Source organism: Stegostoma tigrinum, chromosome 8 (genome assembly GCF_030684315.1).
Source record: "Stegostoma tigrinum isolate sSteTig4 chromosome 8, sSteTig4.hap1, whole genome shotgun sequence".
Lineage (NCBI taxonomy): Eukaryota > Metazoa > Chordata > Chondrichthyes > Orectolobiformes > Stegostomatidae > Stegostoma > Stegostoma tigrinum.
The window spans coordinates 49340682-49360124 of record NC_081361.1 but is presented as its reverse complement, the minus strand read 5'-3'; the positions used below and the strand labels follow the sequence as shown (position 1 = coordinate 49360124).

The window sequence follows — 19443 nt, the reverse complement described above, 5'->3', positions numbered from 1 at the left end:
GTTCAAACACCAGGCTCCAAGTTAAGGGGGATTGTTCTTCTGGCCAAAGGCGGGTAGGACACTTAAATCCAAACATGCCAGTCAGTTATCAGCTTCAGTCTTTACTGCATGTCTGTGCAAGGAACTAGGTCTAAAGTATGGTGAACAAACATAGACAAACAACTGTACTGTAGGGATAGAACTGATAGCCCTTGGAGCACAAAATGTTTCACAGCCACTTTGAGAAACAGTTTTACAACATTAGCGTGGTACCTAGTGCAGGGATGGCACAGGAGGCAAGATACTTGAGTAGGAAGGAACTGCACACTCAATTCTTTGATGTAGAAAAGTACACAAAATCTTATAAATTGATTTTCATTACTTAAAATACTTGATCATCAACCACCTATGCAAAAAGCTAAGACCCTTGATCTGAATCGAACTCTTCTTTGTCTTAAAGGGAGATGTATCAGCAGCAAGTATGTTAGAATTCAGCAGTTTAGTGAACATCACTGGGATAGACTCGGAAGTTTGTTGTACATCTCCTTACAGAAATCTGACCACATTAAAGGGTCACTGACTTTGTGAAGAGAGTTTTGTGAACGTTTTAACTACCTCCATAACAAGTCATTTCTCAACATGATTCACATCATTGTATCAGAAACTTGTAAACAAAAGAGTGCCAATACTTTTACATGTGTTCCTTTAATTTTAGGCTTGAACTATATCATTGACAATGAGTAAATTCTATTTTCTAAGATTTTAATTGTTTAATATGAATTTACAGTTAAAACGCATGAATACAAATAATTATCACTTTAAATTTTAGCAACTGTAACCATAAAAATAAAAAAATTTAACTTTACAATTTCATAAACTTTTTTTTAGGGAGATCCATTTGAGAGTGTGTATTGTATTTACGACTTATCTCCCCTTTCTTAAACTTCATGTAATCATCAGCAGCATTTTTTTTATATTAAGTGTAAAATCACATCTGACTGAAAGAGAAAAGACCACTAAAGAAGTTAATCTATATAGAACACACAGTTACTTTAATTAAAAAAAACTTATTTGCAGCATTGATTGTTCTTCAGGTCATGCTTGCCTATGATCAACTTCATCTCCGAGCTGTGAAGTTGAATGAAAGCTCTGGTATTTCAAAACATTCCACTTCATCACAAATATTTAACACTAACATTCCATAACAGAATCTCATTCCAGACTGATCTCGTAACATTGCCATTTTATAATGCCAGCTATAGATATCCTTTACCTCTTTAGTTCAAACAGTAGTACTTAATCTGATCGCCCAGAGGATATTTGTGCCAAGACTTTGTCCTCACCTATTATCCTGAGTAGAAATTATGCATAGACCCCAGGGCTCCATTCACAACCTTCCCAGATGTGGGTTATGGACTATGCTGGGATCTGGTTCTACTCTCCCACTTCTACTTTTTAAAATGGTGGCTTGGGAATTCAGTTAAGAGGCAGGTCTCTCCCATGTTCTACACAAGCAGATGTATTATTAAAATTAAACCCACTGGCCCAATGATTTATTTTTCTTCCTGTGGAAAAGTAGCTGCCCTCTATCAAGTTCACATAGTGGCATAATTGAAGTCAGGGTCCCTCTGCATGGGAGAAAATTTACACATCTGCATCTCTTGATATATTTTCAAGTGACCCTGAAGCAAGACCGTGTTTAAGATTGTGACCTTAAACAAAAAGTTAGTAATACCTCTCGTCCGAAAAATTTATGGAGCTCGAGCGATCAAACATAATGCCTTTACAAATTTCACTTTCTCCATGGGTTCAGGTATAATTCTTAGTTACTTCTTATGTAGCTTTATTCAATCTTCATCGATATGTTCTTCTGTATTATCAGCAATAGGAACAACACATCAGATCAATGTTCTAGTCAGATCTTTTTAAAATAAATTGCTTCCTATGGTGGCTGTCTGTTTAAAAAGTTCAATAAATAGTAGAAAAATAATCCTTTATTTAAAAAATCTGAGATGTGCTTTTACAATTCCCATTGAGTTGCTTTGATGGTTTTTGACTTTCCTTAGAAATCCAGGAAACGTGTTCACCATCTGACTCGAAGACTAATGATTTAAAAAGAGTGCTTGTAATTTTGCAGCTGTAGGTTCCGGTGAAAGGGGAGCAAAAGTGGTTCAGCATTCTGCATCTACAGTGTGGACTGTAACTGCTGCTTGTAGGTGGTGGCTGTGATGGAGAGACGGATGGTGGTGCAGGCGGTAATGATGAAATTTATGACTTAGCAAAGCAGCAGTCTGTGGTGGAGTGTCCAATTCTAAATCTTCCTCATGGTTCCCAACATCCACCCCAGCAGTTAAAGGGTCATTATTGCATGGTGGATTCTCACTGTCCTCTTGAGGGCTCATGGTACTATATCCTGCCAATGAGTGCAAATTTGCAAAATTACGTCTTTTAAAACATCTTGTTCATTTGCATATATTTCAATTTACTAAAATAGCAATTACATTGTTTTATTTTAATAATTAAAATTTTATTTTCATTAAAAAAAAACAGCTTATCTGTAACTCAACTCTAATCTCTTCCTCACTCCACAAACATCACAATGAGTGGTAAATCCTTCTATGAAAGTGGTAGGGTTCAGAAATAATAGCCTGAACAACCAAATGTTGCAACAAGAGAACTGGCACAATACATTGTTCACTTGCCTATATAATGAATATCAACAGGATTACTGATCGCTGAAGTCATTAAAGCTCAAGTGCACTTTCCAGCGGGGATCACAGGAAAGTAAAGCCATTTGTAGTGCATTTTAACATATTTAAGAGAAGTGGGCACAGATCAGGGGACACCAGTCTTTATGCCTCAATACCGTGTTGGGCACTGCATTCACGAATCGAGTCAAATTCATACCACTTCATCTCCAACTTGAGAAACACAATCTTTGCAGAACGTATCCAAAAGCTGGTTGTGTCCATTTCTGGGTCCAACATTACATTTACCAAATGTGTGCTTGCCAATGCTACTTTCCAAAATGGTCATATGCATTCCTGCTGTTAACTTGAGGACAGCTGTGGTGAATGCCTGCAACCTTGTGCACTCTAAGGCTGTTTCAATGTTAAAATAAACTGACTAGAGCCATCAGACCACTACCCTGATGGAACTCCCTCCATACAGGATGACCCACTAAAATACCCGTTGCTCTGGCTGAGCACCTCCATACAAGGGCTACAAAGCAAAGTCGAAGAGAATCACAGGGAACATTACATCCCTACCTGACAAGCTCAATGCATTCTTTGCTCACTTTGAATGTCAGTAAACAATGTCATCTGTCCCAACAGCCTCAGATGCATGTGTACCCTTGGTCACTGTCGCAGACAGTGACAATGATCCCACAGAAAGTGACTGGCCTGGATGGAGTCCCTGGCCACACAGATCCTGCACAGACCAGCTGACTGAAGAATTCGCAGACATCTTTAACCTCACCTTCCTATGATCTCATGTCCCCAGTTGATTCAAGATGACCATCATCACGGTGACAAAGAAAAATCATGCAGCATGTCTCAGTGACTACCACCTACGTTATTATGAAGTGCTTTGAGAGGGGAGTCACGGCTCACATCATGTCCAGCCAACCAAACTGCATTGGTCCTTTGCAATTCGCCAACTGGTGCGACAGGTCCATGGCAGATGCCATCTCCTGGCCCTACACTCATCCCTGGAACATCTGGATAACTAGGACACCTATATCTGGTTCCTACTAATTGACTACTGCTCTGCCTTCAACCCCATAATTCCAAACAAACTCATCTCTAAACTCCGAGACCTAGGTCTTGACTCCCCCACCGCTGTAACCTGATCCTCGACTTCCGGCCCATAAACTGCAATCAGTAAGAACAGGGGACAACACCTACTCCACAATAATCCCCGAGTGCCCCGCAAGGCTGCATACTCAGCTCCCTACTATACTCCTGAGACACTCCCAACTGTGTGACTAAATACCACCCCAACTCCAATTACAAGTTGGCTGATGACACTGTTGCAGGTTAGGTCTCAAATAACAAAGGGAGATTACAGGAAAGAGTTTGACTGTTTAGTGGCATGGTGTCAAGGCAACAATACCTCCATCAACCTCAGCTAAACAAAGGTGTGTCATTGACTTCAGGAAGCAGAGAGAGGCCATGCCCCTGTCTGCATCAATGGTGTCGAAGTGGAGATGATCAACAGTGTCAAGTTCAGAGGAATGATGATCACCAACAATCTGCCCTGGTCTACCCAGGTTGACGCAATGGTCAAGAAAGCACAACTTTGCCTCAACTTCCTCAGGATGCAAAAGGAAATTCGGAATATCCACAAGGACTCTTACCAATGTTCAAAGATGCACCATACCAGTTTGTATCAGAGTATGGTATGGCAATTGCTCGTCCCAAGACCCCAAGAAACTACAGAGAGTTGTGAACACTGCCCGCTCCATCAAGCGGACATTCATTGGCTCCATCTACAATTCCTGCTGCCTTAGGAAAGCAACCAACATAATCAAAAGACCTCTCCCACCCTGGTTATACTCTCTTCCACACTCTTCTGTTGGGCAGAAGGTATAAAGGTCTGACTATATGTACGAGCTGTTTCTTCCCCGCTGTTATCAGACTTCTGAATGGACCTCTCCATTGTTAATCCCTCTGTCTACACCTTTTGAGACTATTACACTGTATTCTGCCTCCTGATGCACTTTAGAACATAGAACATTACAGCACAGTACAGGCCCTTCGGCCCTCGACGTTGTGCCGACCTGTCATACCGATCTCAAGCCCATCTAACCTACACTATTCCACGTACGTCCATATGCTTGTCCAATAACGACTTAAATGTACCTAAAGTTGGTGAATCTACTACCGTTGCAGGCAAAGCGTTCCATTGCCTTACTACTCTCCGAGTAAAGAAACTACCTCTGACATCCGTCCTATATCGTTCACCCCTCAATTTAAAGCTATGCCCCCTCGTGCTCGCCGTCACCATCCTAGGAAAAAGGCTCTCCCTATCCACCCGATCTAACCCTCTGATTATTTTATGTGTTTCAATTAAGTCACCTCTCAACCTTCTTCTCTCTAATGAAAACAGCCTCAAGTCCCTCAGCCTTTCCTCGTAAGACCTTCCCTCCATACCAGGCAACATCCTAGTAAATCTCCTCTGTGCCCTTTCCAAAGCTTCCACATCCTTCTTATAATGCGGTGACCAGAACTGGACACAATACTCCAAGTGCAGCCGCACCAGAGTTTTGTACAGCTTCACCATAACCTCTTGGTTCAGGAACTCGATCCCTCTATTAATAAAAGCTAAAACACTGTACGCCTTCTTAACAGCCCTGTCAACCTGGGTGGCAACTTTCAAGGATCTGTGTACATGGACACCGAGATCTCTCTGCTCATATACACTGCTAAGAATCTTACCATTAGCCCTGCACTTTGCCTTCCGGTTACTCCTACCAAAGTGCATCACCTCACACTTGTCTACATTAAACTCCATTTGCCACCTCTCAACCCAGCTCTGCAGCTTATCTATGTCTCTCTGCAACCTACAGCATCCTTCGTCACTATCCACAACTCCACCGACCTTAGTGTCGTCTGCAAATTTAATAACCCATCCTTCTACGCCCTCATCCAGGTCATTTATAAAAATGACAAACAGCAGTGGACCCAACACCGACCCTTGCGATACACCACTAGTAACTGGTCTCCAGGATGATCATTTCCCATCAACTACCACCCTCTGTCTTCTTTCAGCAAGCCAATTTCCGATCCAAACTGCTATATCTCCCACAATTCCATTCCTCCGCATTTTGTACAATAGCCTATTGTGGGGAACTTTATCGAACGCCTTGCTGAAATCCACATACACCACATCAACCGGTTTACTCTCATCTACCTGTTTGGTCACCTTCTCAAGGAACTCAGTAAGGTTTGTGAGGCACGAACGTCCCTTCACAAAACCGTGCTGACTATCCCCAATCAATTTATTCTTTTCTAGATGATTATAAATCCTATCCCTTATAACCTTTTCCAACACTTTACCAACAACTGAGGTAAGGCTCACTGGTCTATAATTACCAGGGTTGTCTCTATTCCCCTTCTTGAACAGGGGAACCACATTTGCTATCCTCCAGTCATCTGGCACTATTCCTGTAGACAATGACGAGTTAAAGATCAATGCCAAAGGCTCAGCAATCTCCTCCCTGGCTTCCCAGAGGATCCGAGGATAAATCCCATCCGGCTCAGGGGACTTATCTATCTCCACCTTCTGAAAGATTTCTAATACCTCTTCCGTGTGAACCTCAATCCCGCCTAGTCTAGTAGCCTGTATCTCAGTATTCTCCTCGACAACATTGTCGTTTTCTAGAGTGAATACTGTTGAAAAATATTCATTTAGCGCTTCCCCTATCTCATCTGACTCCACACACAACTTACCACGACTATCCTTGATTGGGCCTAATCTTACTTTCATCATTCTTTTATTCCTTAAATACCTATAGAAAGCCTCTGGGTTTACCCTGATCCTATCCGCCAACAATCTCATGTCTCCTCCTGGCTCTTCTGAGCTCTCTCTTTAGGTCTTTCCGGGCTACCTCGTAGCCCTCAAGTGCCCTAACTGAGCCTTCACATCTCATCCTAACATAAGCCTTCTTCTTTCTTTTGACCAGAGATTCCACCTCCTTCGTAAACCACGGCTCCCGCACTCTACAGCTTCCTCCCTGCCTGACAGGTACATACTTATCTAGGACACACAGGAGCTTTTCCTTTGTTTGGTATGGTCGGCCTGTATAGCATGTTCAAAAACACTTTTCACTATATCTCAGTACATGTGACAACAATAGATCAAACTCAAACTCCCCACAACCCATCCCTGTCAGCAATATCCCAAATTGCCCATACACTTGCTAGAATTTGGCCTCAAATGAGAGGCCCATGTGACACCAAGAAGTTCCCTGCTGTGTCCCCTATTTGCCCAAAAATGGCTCCTTGTTAATGCAACGTAGCTACTCACCACTGCCAGCTGGACAGCAACTGATGCTCCTGAACAATTTATACATCAGCCAGAAGCAGGAATTTGTCAGTCGACCAACCTATTGCTTGGTGTCATCAAAGCCATCACAGCAGGACTGGTAAGATTCCATTCAGTGCCTTCTGACTTCAATTTAGTCACCTTCATTGCCATATTAAACTGCATAATCAACATATAGCTTGCAAACTGTGCTATGTTGCTGGTTGAGAATGTCTTATCTTTTAAATACATCAACCCACATGCAGTCCTATTAAGATATGGGTTGCTTTAGCAAAGCCAGCCATACAGCCCACAGAATATCTACAGTGTAGAAACAGGCCATCCACGCTGACCTTCTAAAGAGCACCCTATCCATTCCCAATAACCCTGCATTTCCCATGGCTGATGCACATCCCCGGGCAATTTAGCATGGTCAAACCACCTAAACTGTACATTTTTGGACTATTGGAGGAAACTGGAGCACTGGGCGGAAACCCGTGCAGACATGGAGGGGGGGGTGGGTGGGGGGAAACATGCAACTCTACACAGACAGTTGCACAACGGTGGAATCAAACCCAGGTCCCTGGTGCTGTGACACATCACCCTGTTCCTTGGCCAACATCTGTCTCTGGCTTTCTGCAGTGTTCCAGTGAAGCTCAACACAAGCTGGAAGAACTACACATCATTTTCCACTTGGAGACCCTGCAGCACTCCAGACTCAATATCAAGTTCAATAATTTCAGGGCCTGAACTCTCCCATGTCCTAGCCTCCTACCTCACACACCAAACCTCGTTATCAATATTTTCTGAAGAAGGATCTAGACCCAAAATGTCAGCTTTTCTGCTCCTCTAATACTGCTTGGCCTGCTGTGTCATCCAGCTCTACACCTTGTTATCTCAGATTCTGCAGTTCCTGCTATCTCTGAAGCCTTGTTATCACATAGCCTGCCATTACACACTACATATCGTTAATCACTAACTGTCTCCATTAATAGTTATTCACCCTAGCCAGATGATTATCAAGTCTTTTGTCTGCCCATCTGTTCTTCTCACACGTTGGGCTCTATCCCCAGCTATCATTTAGTCCTTAACTCCTCCCACCACCCTATCGTCTGCATACAAACCAACATTTTCTTGGCTACCATCAGTTCTGAGGAAGGGTCACCACACCCAAAACGTTAACTGATTCTTTTTTCCTTCGTGGATGTTGCCAGACCTGCTGAGTTTTTCCAGCAACCTGTTTTTGTTTCCGATTTGTAGCATCCACAGTTCTTTTGGTTTTTATCTCATATAGTGATTTGCATTTTGCAGCTTTCTTTTTCTCACTCTTACCTCTTCATTATCTCTTATTCTGATTCTCTCTCTGTCTTGGCCTGCTATCCATTATCCCCTTGTTTAAGAACATAGAACATAGAACATAGAAAAGTACAGCACAGTACAGGCCCTTCTGCCCACGATGTTGTGCCACGGAATAATCCTAATCCAAAAATAAAATAACCTTACCTACATTCCCCTCAATTCACTGTTGTCCACGTGCATGTCCAGCAGTCGCTTAAATGTCACTAATGACTCTGCTTCCACGACTTCCATTGGCAAATATTCCATGCACTCACAACTCTCTGGGTGAAGAACCTCCCTCTGATGTCTCCTCTATACCTTCCTCCTAACACCTTAAAACTATGACCCTTCGTGGCAGTCAATCCTGCCCTGGGGAAAAGTCTCTGGCTATCGACTCTATCCATGCCTCTCATTAACTTGTACACCTCGATCAGGTCACCTCTCTTCCTCCTCCTCTCCAGAGAGACAAGTTCGAGCTCAGTCAACTTCTCCTCGTAAGACAAGCCCTCCAGTCCAGGCAGCATCCTGGTAAACCTCCTTTGCACCCTCTCCAAAGTCCCCACATCTTTCCTATAATAGGGTGACCAGAACTGGACACAATATTCCAAGTGTAGTCTCACCAGAGTTTTGTAGAGCTGTAGCATAACCTCGCGGCTCTTAAACTCGATCCCCCTGTTAATGAAAGCCAAAACATCATATGCTTTCTTAACAACCTTATCCACTTGGCTGGCAACTTTGAGGGAGCTATGCACTTGAACACCAAGATCCCACTGTTCCTCCACACTGCCGAGAATCCTGCCTTTAACCCTATACTCAGCCTTTAAGTTCGACCATCCAAAATGCATCATTTCGCATTTATCCAGGTTGAACTCCATCTGCCATTTCTCAGCCCAGCTCTGCATACTATCAATGTCTCGCTGAAGCCTGCAATAGCCCTCAATACTATCAACGGCACCTCCAACCTTGGTGTCATCAGCAAACATACTAACCCACCCCTCAACCTGCTCATCCAAGTCATTTATAAAAACTACAAAGAGCAGAGCCCAGCAGGACACCACTCAGCACTGACCTCCAGGCAGAATACTTACCATCTACAACCACTCTCTGCCTCCTGTCAGCCAATCAATTCTGAATCCAGACAACCAAATCACCCTGTATCCCATACCTCCTGACTTTCTGAATGAACCTGCCATGGAGAACCTTATCAAATGCCTTTATATCCCTTTCATCTGTCTGTCTGGGCTCCGTCTCCACTTACCTGCTCATGTCGCTCTTTCCCACCCCTCCCCCACTTCAGCTTCAGCATAAATATGAGCTTCTCCTAGCTCCTAACAGGGTCTAGGCCTGAAACGTCAAGCTTTCCTGCTCCTATGATGCCGCTCAACCTGCTGTGTTCATCCAGCTCTACTCCTTGTTATCTCACAATCTTCACGAGACCACAAACTTCTTACCTCTTGTGTCACTAACCTTCACTCAATCCATTTGCTGCTCCATCTTTAATCACCCCTTTATTAAATGTAGACTTATGAATTTTATATTTGTTTAGTGCTTCTCACCTACACTCTCCATAAACTTAACATCCTCTGAAGCTCAGTTGACCAGGTCTGAACTCAAACCAAATCCCAGTCATTTATCACCACTGTGTTTGCCGATCCACCCTGACGTCCTATTCTCATGCATCTCAATTTCCAAAGTTTTTTGTTAAATTTACACCCTGCTGTGGCTATATCCTTAAATTTCAGCCTTGTACATTTCCAACAATTTTGCATTTCACCAGACAGCCTTCAGTTTATTCTTCTTTCGCTTGTGATGGTTGTGTCTGCAGCTGTCTACAACCCAAGATTTAGAATTCCTTCTTTAAATGTCTAGATGACTTTACCTTTGCCTTCCTCCTTAAAACCTTCTGCTTTGATAAAGCTTTTGGTCACCTTTTGTCCACTTTCATGGCCACAGAACTATTGTAAAAACCTTTAATAAGAAGCACAAGTTCTAGTTGACACACTTAGCTCTCCTGGTGACTCAGTACGTATTGTGTTTAGATCTGAATCAGTCACACCAACCAGGGGGCCTACTACTGTACTGAAGTCATAAGTCTTTCAGGCAGGAAAATGAGTCCTGAAGTTGAATAATTATAGCTGTCAAATGCATAAAAACTAACACCAGCAGAATATAGGGTCAAATGCAGCAAAATAATTGTAAAACTGCTCAGTAAATAAACTGCTTAAATTGTGCATTTCCTACTTAAATCATCAAAACAATGATCAAGTCTCTCTTCTCTAACTCAAACAACATCTCAAAATATTTGTACATTTTAAGCATAGGTTTCTTAAACACGCATTAAAAAACGACCAAAGAAAACTAAAAACTGTCAAACTCATGCCGTTACAACAGTTCCTATTCAAGGGGACTCTGGACAGTGTTGCTGCATTATATAAACATAACTGTCCACAAAGTATTTTTAGCAAAGTAATACCAAAAAAAAGTGGTGAGGTGTTAAAATAAAGAAACAGCAGTACAAGAAATGTTTATCTCTCATGGATTTTTCTGGAGGTTTTTTCATGTGTTTGAAGATAATTTATTTTCAGTTTTGACTGGAGTTCAACATCAATCATAGCCCACACAGATGGACTTGTTCCTTTCAGACAGAAGCAGGATCATTTTTAACTCCTGAAACCTCCAACACCATCAAGAAATGAATGAGCTTTTATTTCTTCTGTCAAGTAAAATGTAAGGTCATTGATCTTACCGTGATCGCTCTCTGTTCCTGATCTTCCCCAGTAGCGGCGCCTGCGTTCTGGACTATGTGCATGTCGTTCTATCACGGCCGCTATAAATCTTGTGTTACTGACTACTCAAAATAAATAAAAATTATGAAGTGCAGACAATTACTTTTTCTCTTCAAGATGCATTCCTAAATAAGAAAAGTTTAAATTCCAAACATATGTTGTTTTGAGATGTAGAGGTAAGGTGTGCTGGGGGGGTGTTGGGGAAGGGAAGCAAGAAAAAGTTCAAATGAAGTGGCAAATTTGACTGAAGGAGGAACAAAACCAGAAATCATTAGAAAATATCAGCAGGTCTGGCAGCATCTGTGGACAGAAATCTGAAGTAATCTTACAGAACTGTTCTGAGGAAGGGTTCTTGGACCTGAAACATTAACTCTGATTTCTCTCCACTGATGCTGCCAGACCTGGATGAGATTTTTCAGCAATTTTTGGTTTTGTTTCTGACTTCCAGCATCCACAGCTCTTGTAGTTTGTATTTAGTATTTGGCTGGAGGTGGTGGTGGTCAGACATTCATTCACCAGATTCTGAAGCAGTAGATACTTCCACTCAGTGTAGTTCCAGACCCTCAGCAGCCAGTGCCCCTGAGGGCACAGGACAACACACAATGTGTGAAGCATTCAACAACCAGGACTGTGGCAACACACAGCCTTAACTCTAATAAATGGGGAGGAATAGTACTATACATTCAGACTAAACTTTAATCATTTTCTTTGCAGCTTTCCTCCATTTACCCTCAGCGCTTGTTTCTCAAATTTCATTTTCTATATTTCACTCCTTTTCTTATGTGCACAGTTATTCAACATTGCAGTTTGTCATAGTCATAGAGATGTATAACATGGAAGCAGACCCTGTGGTCCAACTTGTCCATGCTGACCAGATATCTTAAATAAATCTCGTCCCATTTGCCAACATTTGGCCCACATCCCTCTAAGGCCCTTCCTATTCAATTATGTATTCAGATGCCTTTTAAACACTGCAGTTGTTCCAGCCTCCACCCTTTCCTGACATTCCACACACATCACATGCACCACCCTCTCCGTGAAAAAGTTGCCGCTTAGGTCCCTTTTAAATCTTTCTCCTCTCACCTTAAACCTAAGCCCTCCATTTTGGACACCCCTATCCCAGGGAAAAAATCTTGTCTGTTTACCTTATCCATGCCCTTCACGATCTCTGTAAAGTCACCCGTCAGCCTCAGATACTCCAGGGAAAATGGCCCCAGCCTATTCATCCTCTCTCCCTACAGCTCAAGCCCTCCAACCCTGGCAACATCCTTGTCAATCTTTTCTTAACCCTTTCGAGTTTCACAACATCTTTCCTATAGCAGGAAAGCCAGAATTGCACGCAGAATTCTAATGGTGGCCTCACTAATGTCCTGTACAGCTGCAACATGACGTGCCATTCCACGCACATGTACCAAACACTGCTCTCACTACCCTGTCTAACCGTCACACTATATCCAAGGAGCTATCAACCTGTATCCCAAGGTCTCTTTGTTCTGCAGAACTCCCCAGGACCTTATCATTAAGTGTATAAGTCCTGCCCTGATTTGCCTTTCCAAAATGCAGCACTGTATCTAAGCTCCATTTGCCACTCCTCAGTCCATTGGCCCATCCGATTAAGATCCTGTTATACTCTTATGTAACCTTCTTCGCTGTCCACTACAACCTCCAATGTGGGTGTCATCTGCAAATTTACTAACCATATCTCGTAAACTCACATCCAAATCATTTTTATAAATGACAAAAGACAGTGGACCCATCACTGATACTTGTGGCACACCACTGGTCATAGGCCTCTAGTCTGAAAGCAACCCTCCACCATCATCCTTGGTCTTCTTCCTTTGAGCCAGTTCTGCATCCAAATGGCTAGTTCTCTCTGTACTTCATGTGATCTAAACTTGTTAACCAGTCTGCCATAAGGAACCTTATCAAATGCCTTAAATGAAGTCCATATAGATCACATTCACTGCACTACCCTCGTCAATTCTCTTTGTTACTTCTTCAAAAAAACTCAATTAATTTAGTGAGACATGATTTCCCATCCACAAAGCCATGCTGACTATCTCTAATCAGTCCTTGCCTTTCCAAATAAAACCTGTCCCGCAGGATTCCTTCCAACATGCCCACCATTGATATCAGGCTCACTGGTCTATAGATCCCTGGGTTTTCCTTACAACCTTTCTTAAATAGTGGCACCACGTCAGTCAACCTTCAGTCTTCCAGCACTACACCCGTGGCTATTGGTGATACAGATATCTTGGCGAAGAGCCCAGGAATCACTTCTCTAGATTCCCACAGAGTTCTAGGGTACACCTGATTAAGTCCCAGGGATCCCAGCACATCTTCATGTATAATATGGACGTTTCTCAAGATGTCACTATTTATTTTCCCATATTCAATATCTTCCACATCCTTTTCCACAATAAGCACTGGATATAAAATACTCATTTAGTGTCTCCCCATCTTCTGCAGTTCCCCACATAGGTGGCCTTGTTGACCTCTAACAGCCTTAGCCTCTCCATAATTTTATATACTTAATGGATTTGTAGAATCCCGGTGGATTTTCCTTAACCCTACTTGCCAAAGCTATCTCGTGTCCCCTTTGTACTCACCTGATTTCTCTCCAAAGTATACTCCTACTGCCTTTATACTCTTCAAGGGATTCACTTGATTACTGCTATCTATACTTGACACATACTCCCTTCTTATTCTTGACCAAAACCTCAATTTCTCTAGTCATCTAACATTCCTTCCACCTACCAGCCTTGACCTTCAGGAACATATTGTCTCTGGACTCTCATCTCATTTTTGAATGCTTCCCATTTTCCAGCTCTCCCTTTACCTGTAAATATTCACCCCCCCCATCAACTTTTGATATTTCTTGCCTAATACTGTCAGAAGTGGCCTTTCTCCAAATTAGAACTTTAACTTTTAGATCTGGTGGATCCTTCTCCATTACTATTTTAAAACTAATAGAATTATGGTCTCTGGCCCCACAGTGCTCCCGCACTGACACCTCAGTCGCCTGGCCTACCTTATTTCCCAAGAGTGGGTCAGGTATTACATCTTCTCTTGTAGGTTCATCCACATTCTGAATCAGAAAAGTTTCTTGTACACCCTTAAATTTCTCTCCATCCAAGCCCTTAAGACTGGGACTACCATCGTATATGTTTGGAAAGTTATAATTCCTTACCATAACCACCCTACTTTTCTTACAGATAACTGAAATCTCCTTACAAATTTGTCTCTCAACTTTCCACTGACCACTGGGGGTTCTATAATGCAATGCCTATAAGGTCATCATCCATTTCTTATTTCTCAGTTCCAACTAAATAACTTGCCTGGCCATATTCCCAAAGTATCCCCAAGTCCAGCCATCGTAGAATCATAGAATCCTTATTGTGTGGAAATACGCCCTTCAGCCCAACAAGGCATCCACCCAGACCTGTCACCCTGAATCCCACTTAATCTACACATCCCTGAACACTATGAGCAATTTAGCATGGCCAATCCATCTAGCCTGCACATCTCTGTGGGAGGAAACTGGAGCACCCAGAGGAAACCCACGCAGACACGGGGAGAACGTGCAAACTCCACACAGACAGTTTCCCGAGGGTGGGATCGAACACAGGTCCCAGGCAGGGTGAGGCAACAGTGCTAACCACTGAGCCACTGTGCTGCTCCAAATGTTATACCTAATCAAAAACACCACTCTTGCACCCCCCCACCCCCTTTCTAACCTTCCTACAGCAACTATACCCTGCAACATTAAGCTGCCAGTCCTGGACAATCCTGCCTTATGGCTTAATACACGGAGCATCTGCAATAAAGCGGATGAACTAATCAGATAGATGTAAACAGGCATGATATAATTGGGGTTACAGAGACAGGGATGGGATCAGAATGTCCCAGGGTATTTAGTATTTAGGCAAGACAGGCAAATTGGAAAAACTGATGAGTTGGCATTGCTGGTTAAAGAGGAAATTAACACAGCAGTGAGAAAGGATTGAGCACTGATAATGTTGAGTCTGTATGGGTAGAGTTGAGAAATACCAAGGGCAAGAAACTATACTGTGTGTCATACACAGACCTGCAAACAGCAGTAGAGATGCTGAGAATGGCATTAAACAAGAAATTAGAGATGCATGTGATAAGTGAATATCAGTGATCATGGGTGATTTTAATCCGCACATAGACTGGGCAAATCAAATTAGCCACAAAGCCAAGAGGAGGAACTTGTGGAGTGTATATGGGATGGTTTTCACAATAATAGTGGAGGGACCACCTAGACAGCAGGCCATCTTACACGGAGTTGCTGTGTAATGAGAAGGAATCATTTTCAACCTAGCTGTGAGAGACCACTTGGGGAAGAGTGAGCATAACATGATAAAAACAAATTCTACCAAGATGGAGGGTGAGATTATTGATTTGGAGATAAGGGTGCTGAACCTTAATAAAAAGAAACTACAAGGGTATGAGGCGTGAGTTGGCCTTGATAGACTGGGGACAATTACTTAGAGGGGTGACAGTGGATAGGCAGTGGCAAACATTCAAGGAATGCATGGGGGAGCTGCAACAGCTGTTTATTCCTGTCTGTTGCAAAAGCAAAATGGGTAAGAGGGCCAATCCATGGCTCTTAAAAGGAATAAGAGATTGTATCTGATCCAAAGAAGAAGCATACAGATTGACCGAGAAAAATTATAAATATGAGGATTGGGAGCAGTTTAGAATTCAACAAAGGACAACCAAGGAATTGATTAAGAAGGGGAAAATAGAGATTCGTCAATTGGAGATAGTCAACACGGATTCGTCAAAGGCAGGTCGTGTCTCACATACCTCAGTTTTTTGAGGAGCATGTGGATGAGGGTAGGGCAGTTGACGTGATGTACATGGACTTCAGTAAAGCCTTTGATAAGGTTCCACATGCTAGGCTATAGGAGAAAATACAGAGGCATGGGATTGAGGGAGATTTAGCAGTTTGGATCAGAAAATGACTTTCCGTAAGAAGGCAACAAGTGATGGTTGATGGAAAATATTCAGTCGGGAGTCCAGTTACTAGTCGTGTGCCTCAAGGATCTGTTTTCGATCACTGCTGTTTGTCATTTTTAGGAATGACTTGGACGCAGGCATAGGTGGATGGGTTAGTATGTTTGCAGATGACACTAAAGTTGGTGAAGTGGTGGACAGTGTGGAAGAATATTGCAGGTTGCAGGGAGACTTGGATAAACTGCAGAATTGGGCTGAAAGGTGGCAAATGGAGTTCAATGCGGATAAATGTGAGGTGGTTCACTTTGGGAAGAATAATAGGAAGGCAGAATACTGGGTCAATGGAAAGATTCTTGGTAGTGTAGATGTGCAGAGGGATCTTGGTGTCCATGTACATAGATCCCTGAAAGTTGCCACCCAGGTTCATAGTGCTGTTAAGAAGGCTTACAGTGTGTTAGGTTTTATTGGTAGAGGGATTGAGTTTCGGAGCTGTGATGTCATGCTGCAACTGTACAAAACTCAAAACGCTAGTGCGGCCTCACTTGGAATACTGCATGCAGTTCTGGTCGCCCCTTAGAGGAAGGATGTGGAAGCATCGGAAAAGGTGCAGAGGAGATTTATCCCCTTTACCAGGATGTTGCCAGGTCTGGAGTGAAGGCCTTATGAAGAAAGGTTGAGGGACTTGGGTCTGTTCTCATTGGAGAGAAGGCGGCTGAGGGGATTTAATAGGGACATACAAGATGATCAGAGGATTAGATAGGGTGAACAGTGAGTGTCTTTTTCTGAGGATGATGATGTCAGCTTGTACGAGGGAGCATAGCTACAAATTGAGGGGTGATAGATTTAAGACAGATGTCAGAGGCAGGTTCTTTACTCAGAGTGGTAAGGGTGTGGAACACCCCACCTGGCAACGTAGTTAACTCAGCCACATTAGGGGCATTTAAACAGTCCTTGGATAAGCATATGGATGATGATAGGATAGTGTAGGGGGATGGGCTTAGATTAGTTCACGGGTTGGCACAACATCAAGGGCCGAAGGGCCTGTTCTGCGCTGCTTTGGTTTATGTTCTAAATAGAGTACGTAAGTAAACTTGCAGGGAACATAGAGACTGACAGTAAAGAGTTTCTATTGGTATGTAGACAGAAAGACATTGTTGAAGACAAATGTAGGTTCCCTACAGACAGAAACTGGGGAAATGTATAAGAGGGGTCAAGAAATGGCTGAGCAACTGAATATATACTTTAGTTCTGTCTTCGCAAACGAGAACACAAATCCATTACCAGAAATGTTGGAGAATGCAAGATTTGATGAGAGGGAAGAATTGGGGGAAGTCAATATTAGATAAATGCTGGGAAAATTGATGGAATTGAAGGCAGATAAGTCCCCAGGGCCTGATAGGCCAGAGCACGTAAGGAAGTAGCTCTAGAAATAGTGGGTACATGGCTGGTCATCTTCAGACTCTGAAACTGTCCCTCGAGGATAGCTGATGTCACTGCAATGTTCAAAAAGGGAGGTAGAGAGAAAATAGGAAATTATAGACTGGTCAGCCTAACATTGGAAGTGGGGAAAGTTCTCAAATCCATTGTCAAGGATTTTATCACAGACCAATTAGAAAACAGTGGAATCAGACAGAGTTAGCATGGATTTATGAAGGGAAAATCATGCTTGACAAATCTATTGGAATTCTATGAAGATGTAACTAGTAGAGTCGACAAGAAGGAGCCACTAGATATAGAATATTTGGACTTTCAGAAAGCATTTGACAAAGTCCCACATGAGAGATGAATGTGCAAGATTAAAGCGTATGAGATTGGGGGAAGTGTATTGAGATGGATAGGAAACTAGTTGGCAGAGAGTAAACAAAGAGTAGGAATTAGTGGGTCCTTTTCAAATTGGCAGGCAGTAAGTAGTGGGGTGCCACTGGGATTGGTGCGAAGAGCCCGGCTATTTGCAACATTTATTAATGATTCGGATATGGGAACAAAATGTAACATCTCAAAGTTTTGCAGATGATACCAAGTTGGGTAGGAGGGTGAACTATGAAAAGGATGCAGTGATCCTTCAGCATGATCTGGACAGGTTGAGGGAGTAGGCAAGTCAGATGCAGTATAATTTGGAAGCAAAAACAAGAAGACAGGTTACTACCTGAACAGTTGCAAACTGGGGGAGGGGACTGTGTAGCAGGAGCTGGGTGTCCTTGTGCACCAGTCACTGAAGGCAAGCATGCAGGTGCAGCAGGCAGTAAAGGAGGCAAATGGTATGTTGGCCTTCATTGTGAGAGGTTGAGAACAGAAGCAGGGATGGGACGTTGCAGTTGTACAGGGACTTGGTGAAACCACACGTGAAATATTGTGCACAGTTTTTGTCTCCTTTTCCAAGGAAGGATGCACTGGCTCTCAAGGGAATGCAGTGAAGGTTCACCAGGCTCAATTTCGGGGATGACGGGTATGAGGAGAGATTGACAAGGTTGGGATTGTTTTCTCTGGAGTTCAGATGAATCGGGGTGGGGAGAGGCGTGGGATCTCAGGGACTTATAAAATTCTAACAGGACTGGACAGGGCAGATCCAGGGAGGATATTCCTGATGGTGGGTGCGCCCAGAACCAGAGGTCACAGTATGATGATTTGGGGTAGACCATTTAGGATGGAGATGAGGAAATATTTCTTCACCCAAAGAGTGGTGAGCCTGTGGAATTCATTATCACAGGAAGTAGTTGATACCACAACATTGAATGCATTCAAGACGTGACTAGATATAGCGCTAGGGGCAAATGGGATTAAAAATTATGCGAAGAAAACAGCATTAGGCTATTGAATTGGATGATCAGCTACGATCGTAAAGAATGGTGGAGCAGGCTTAAAAGGGCCAAATAGCCTCCTCCTGCTCCGCCATTCTTCTATGTTTCCATATTTCCAAACCACATCTCTCTAATTGCTACAAGATCCCAGCCCCATGTTCCCAACCATGCCCTGCATTCATCTCCTTTGGGAATTACTTTTAAAAGTTAGGTTTTCAAAGATGTGAGGAAGTACGACATAGGTTGTGTATTTCAGTAATAACCGCTTTATTGGGAAAGATCGCTGTTTTAGAGTCATTTATCTGGCCCTTTCGTTTAAGAAGCACTGATTTCGAGAAATCAAAAACACAATTTAGGCCCAGATTTTATTGTCAATGACAAAGAAGTGATGCTCACTGTCCATTATAGTCACAGCTAAGTGTGAGCACTGTGTGGCAACTATTAGAGATCTATTTCAAGGCAACTGCATCTACAAGACATCGAGCATCTGTGTGGACATGGAAGACAACAGCATGTCTATCCATCGCATA

The 19443-nt window shown here is 42.8% G+C and overlaps 1 protein-coding gene across 4 annotated transcripts in view; it reads right to left on the bottom strand.

The window, feature by feature from the left end:
• Positions 1-684: 684 nt before the first annotated feature.
• The window catches only part of cachd1 (cache domain containing 1), a 160095-nt gene continuing 141336 nt past the window's right edge, over positions 685-19443 (bottom strand). For all 4 annotated transcript variants that reach the window (XM_048539532.2, XM_048539534.1, XM_048539535.1 and 1 more), the window contains 2 exons: positions 11093-11194; positions 685-2392 (listed from right to left, as the gene is read on the bottom strand). In XM_048539532.2, the coding sequence (XP_048395489.1) occupies positions 2151-2392; positions 11093-11194 (344 nt within the window). In that variant the 3' untranslated portion in view covers positions 685-2150. The remainder of the gene's footprint in view (positions 2393-11092; positions 11195-19443) is intronic.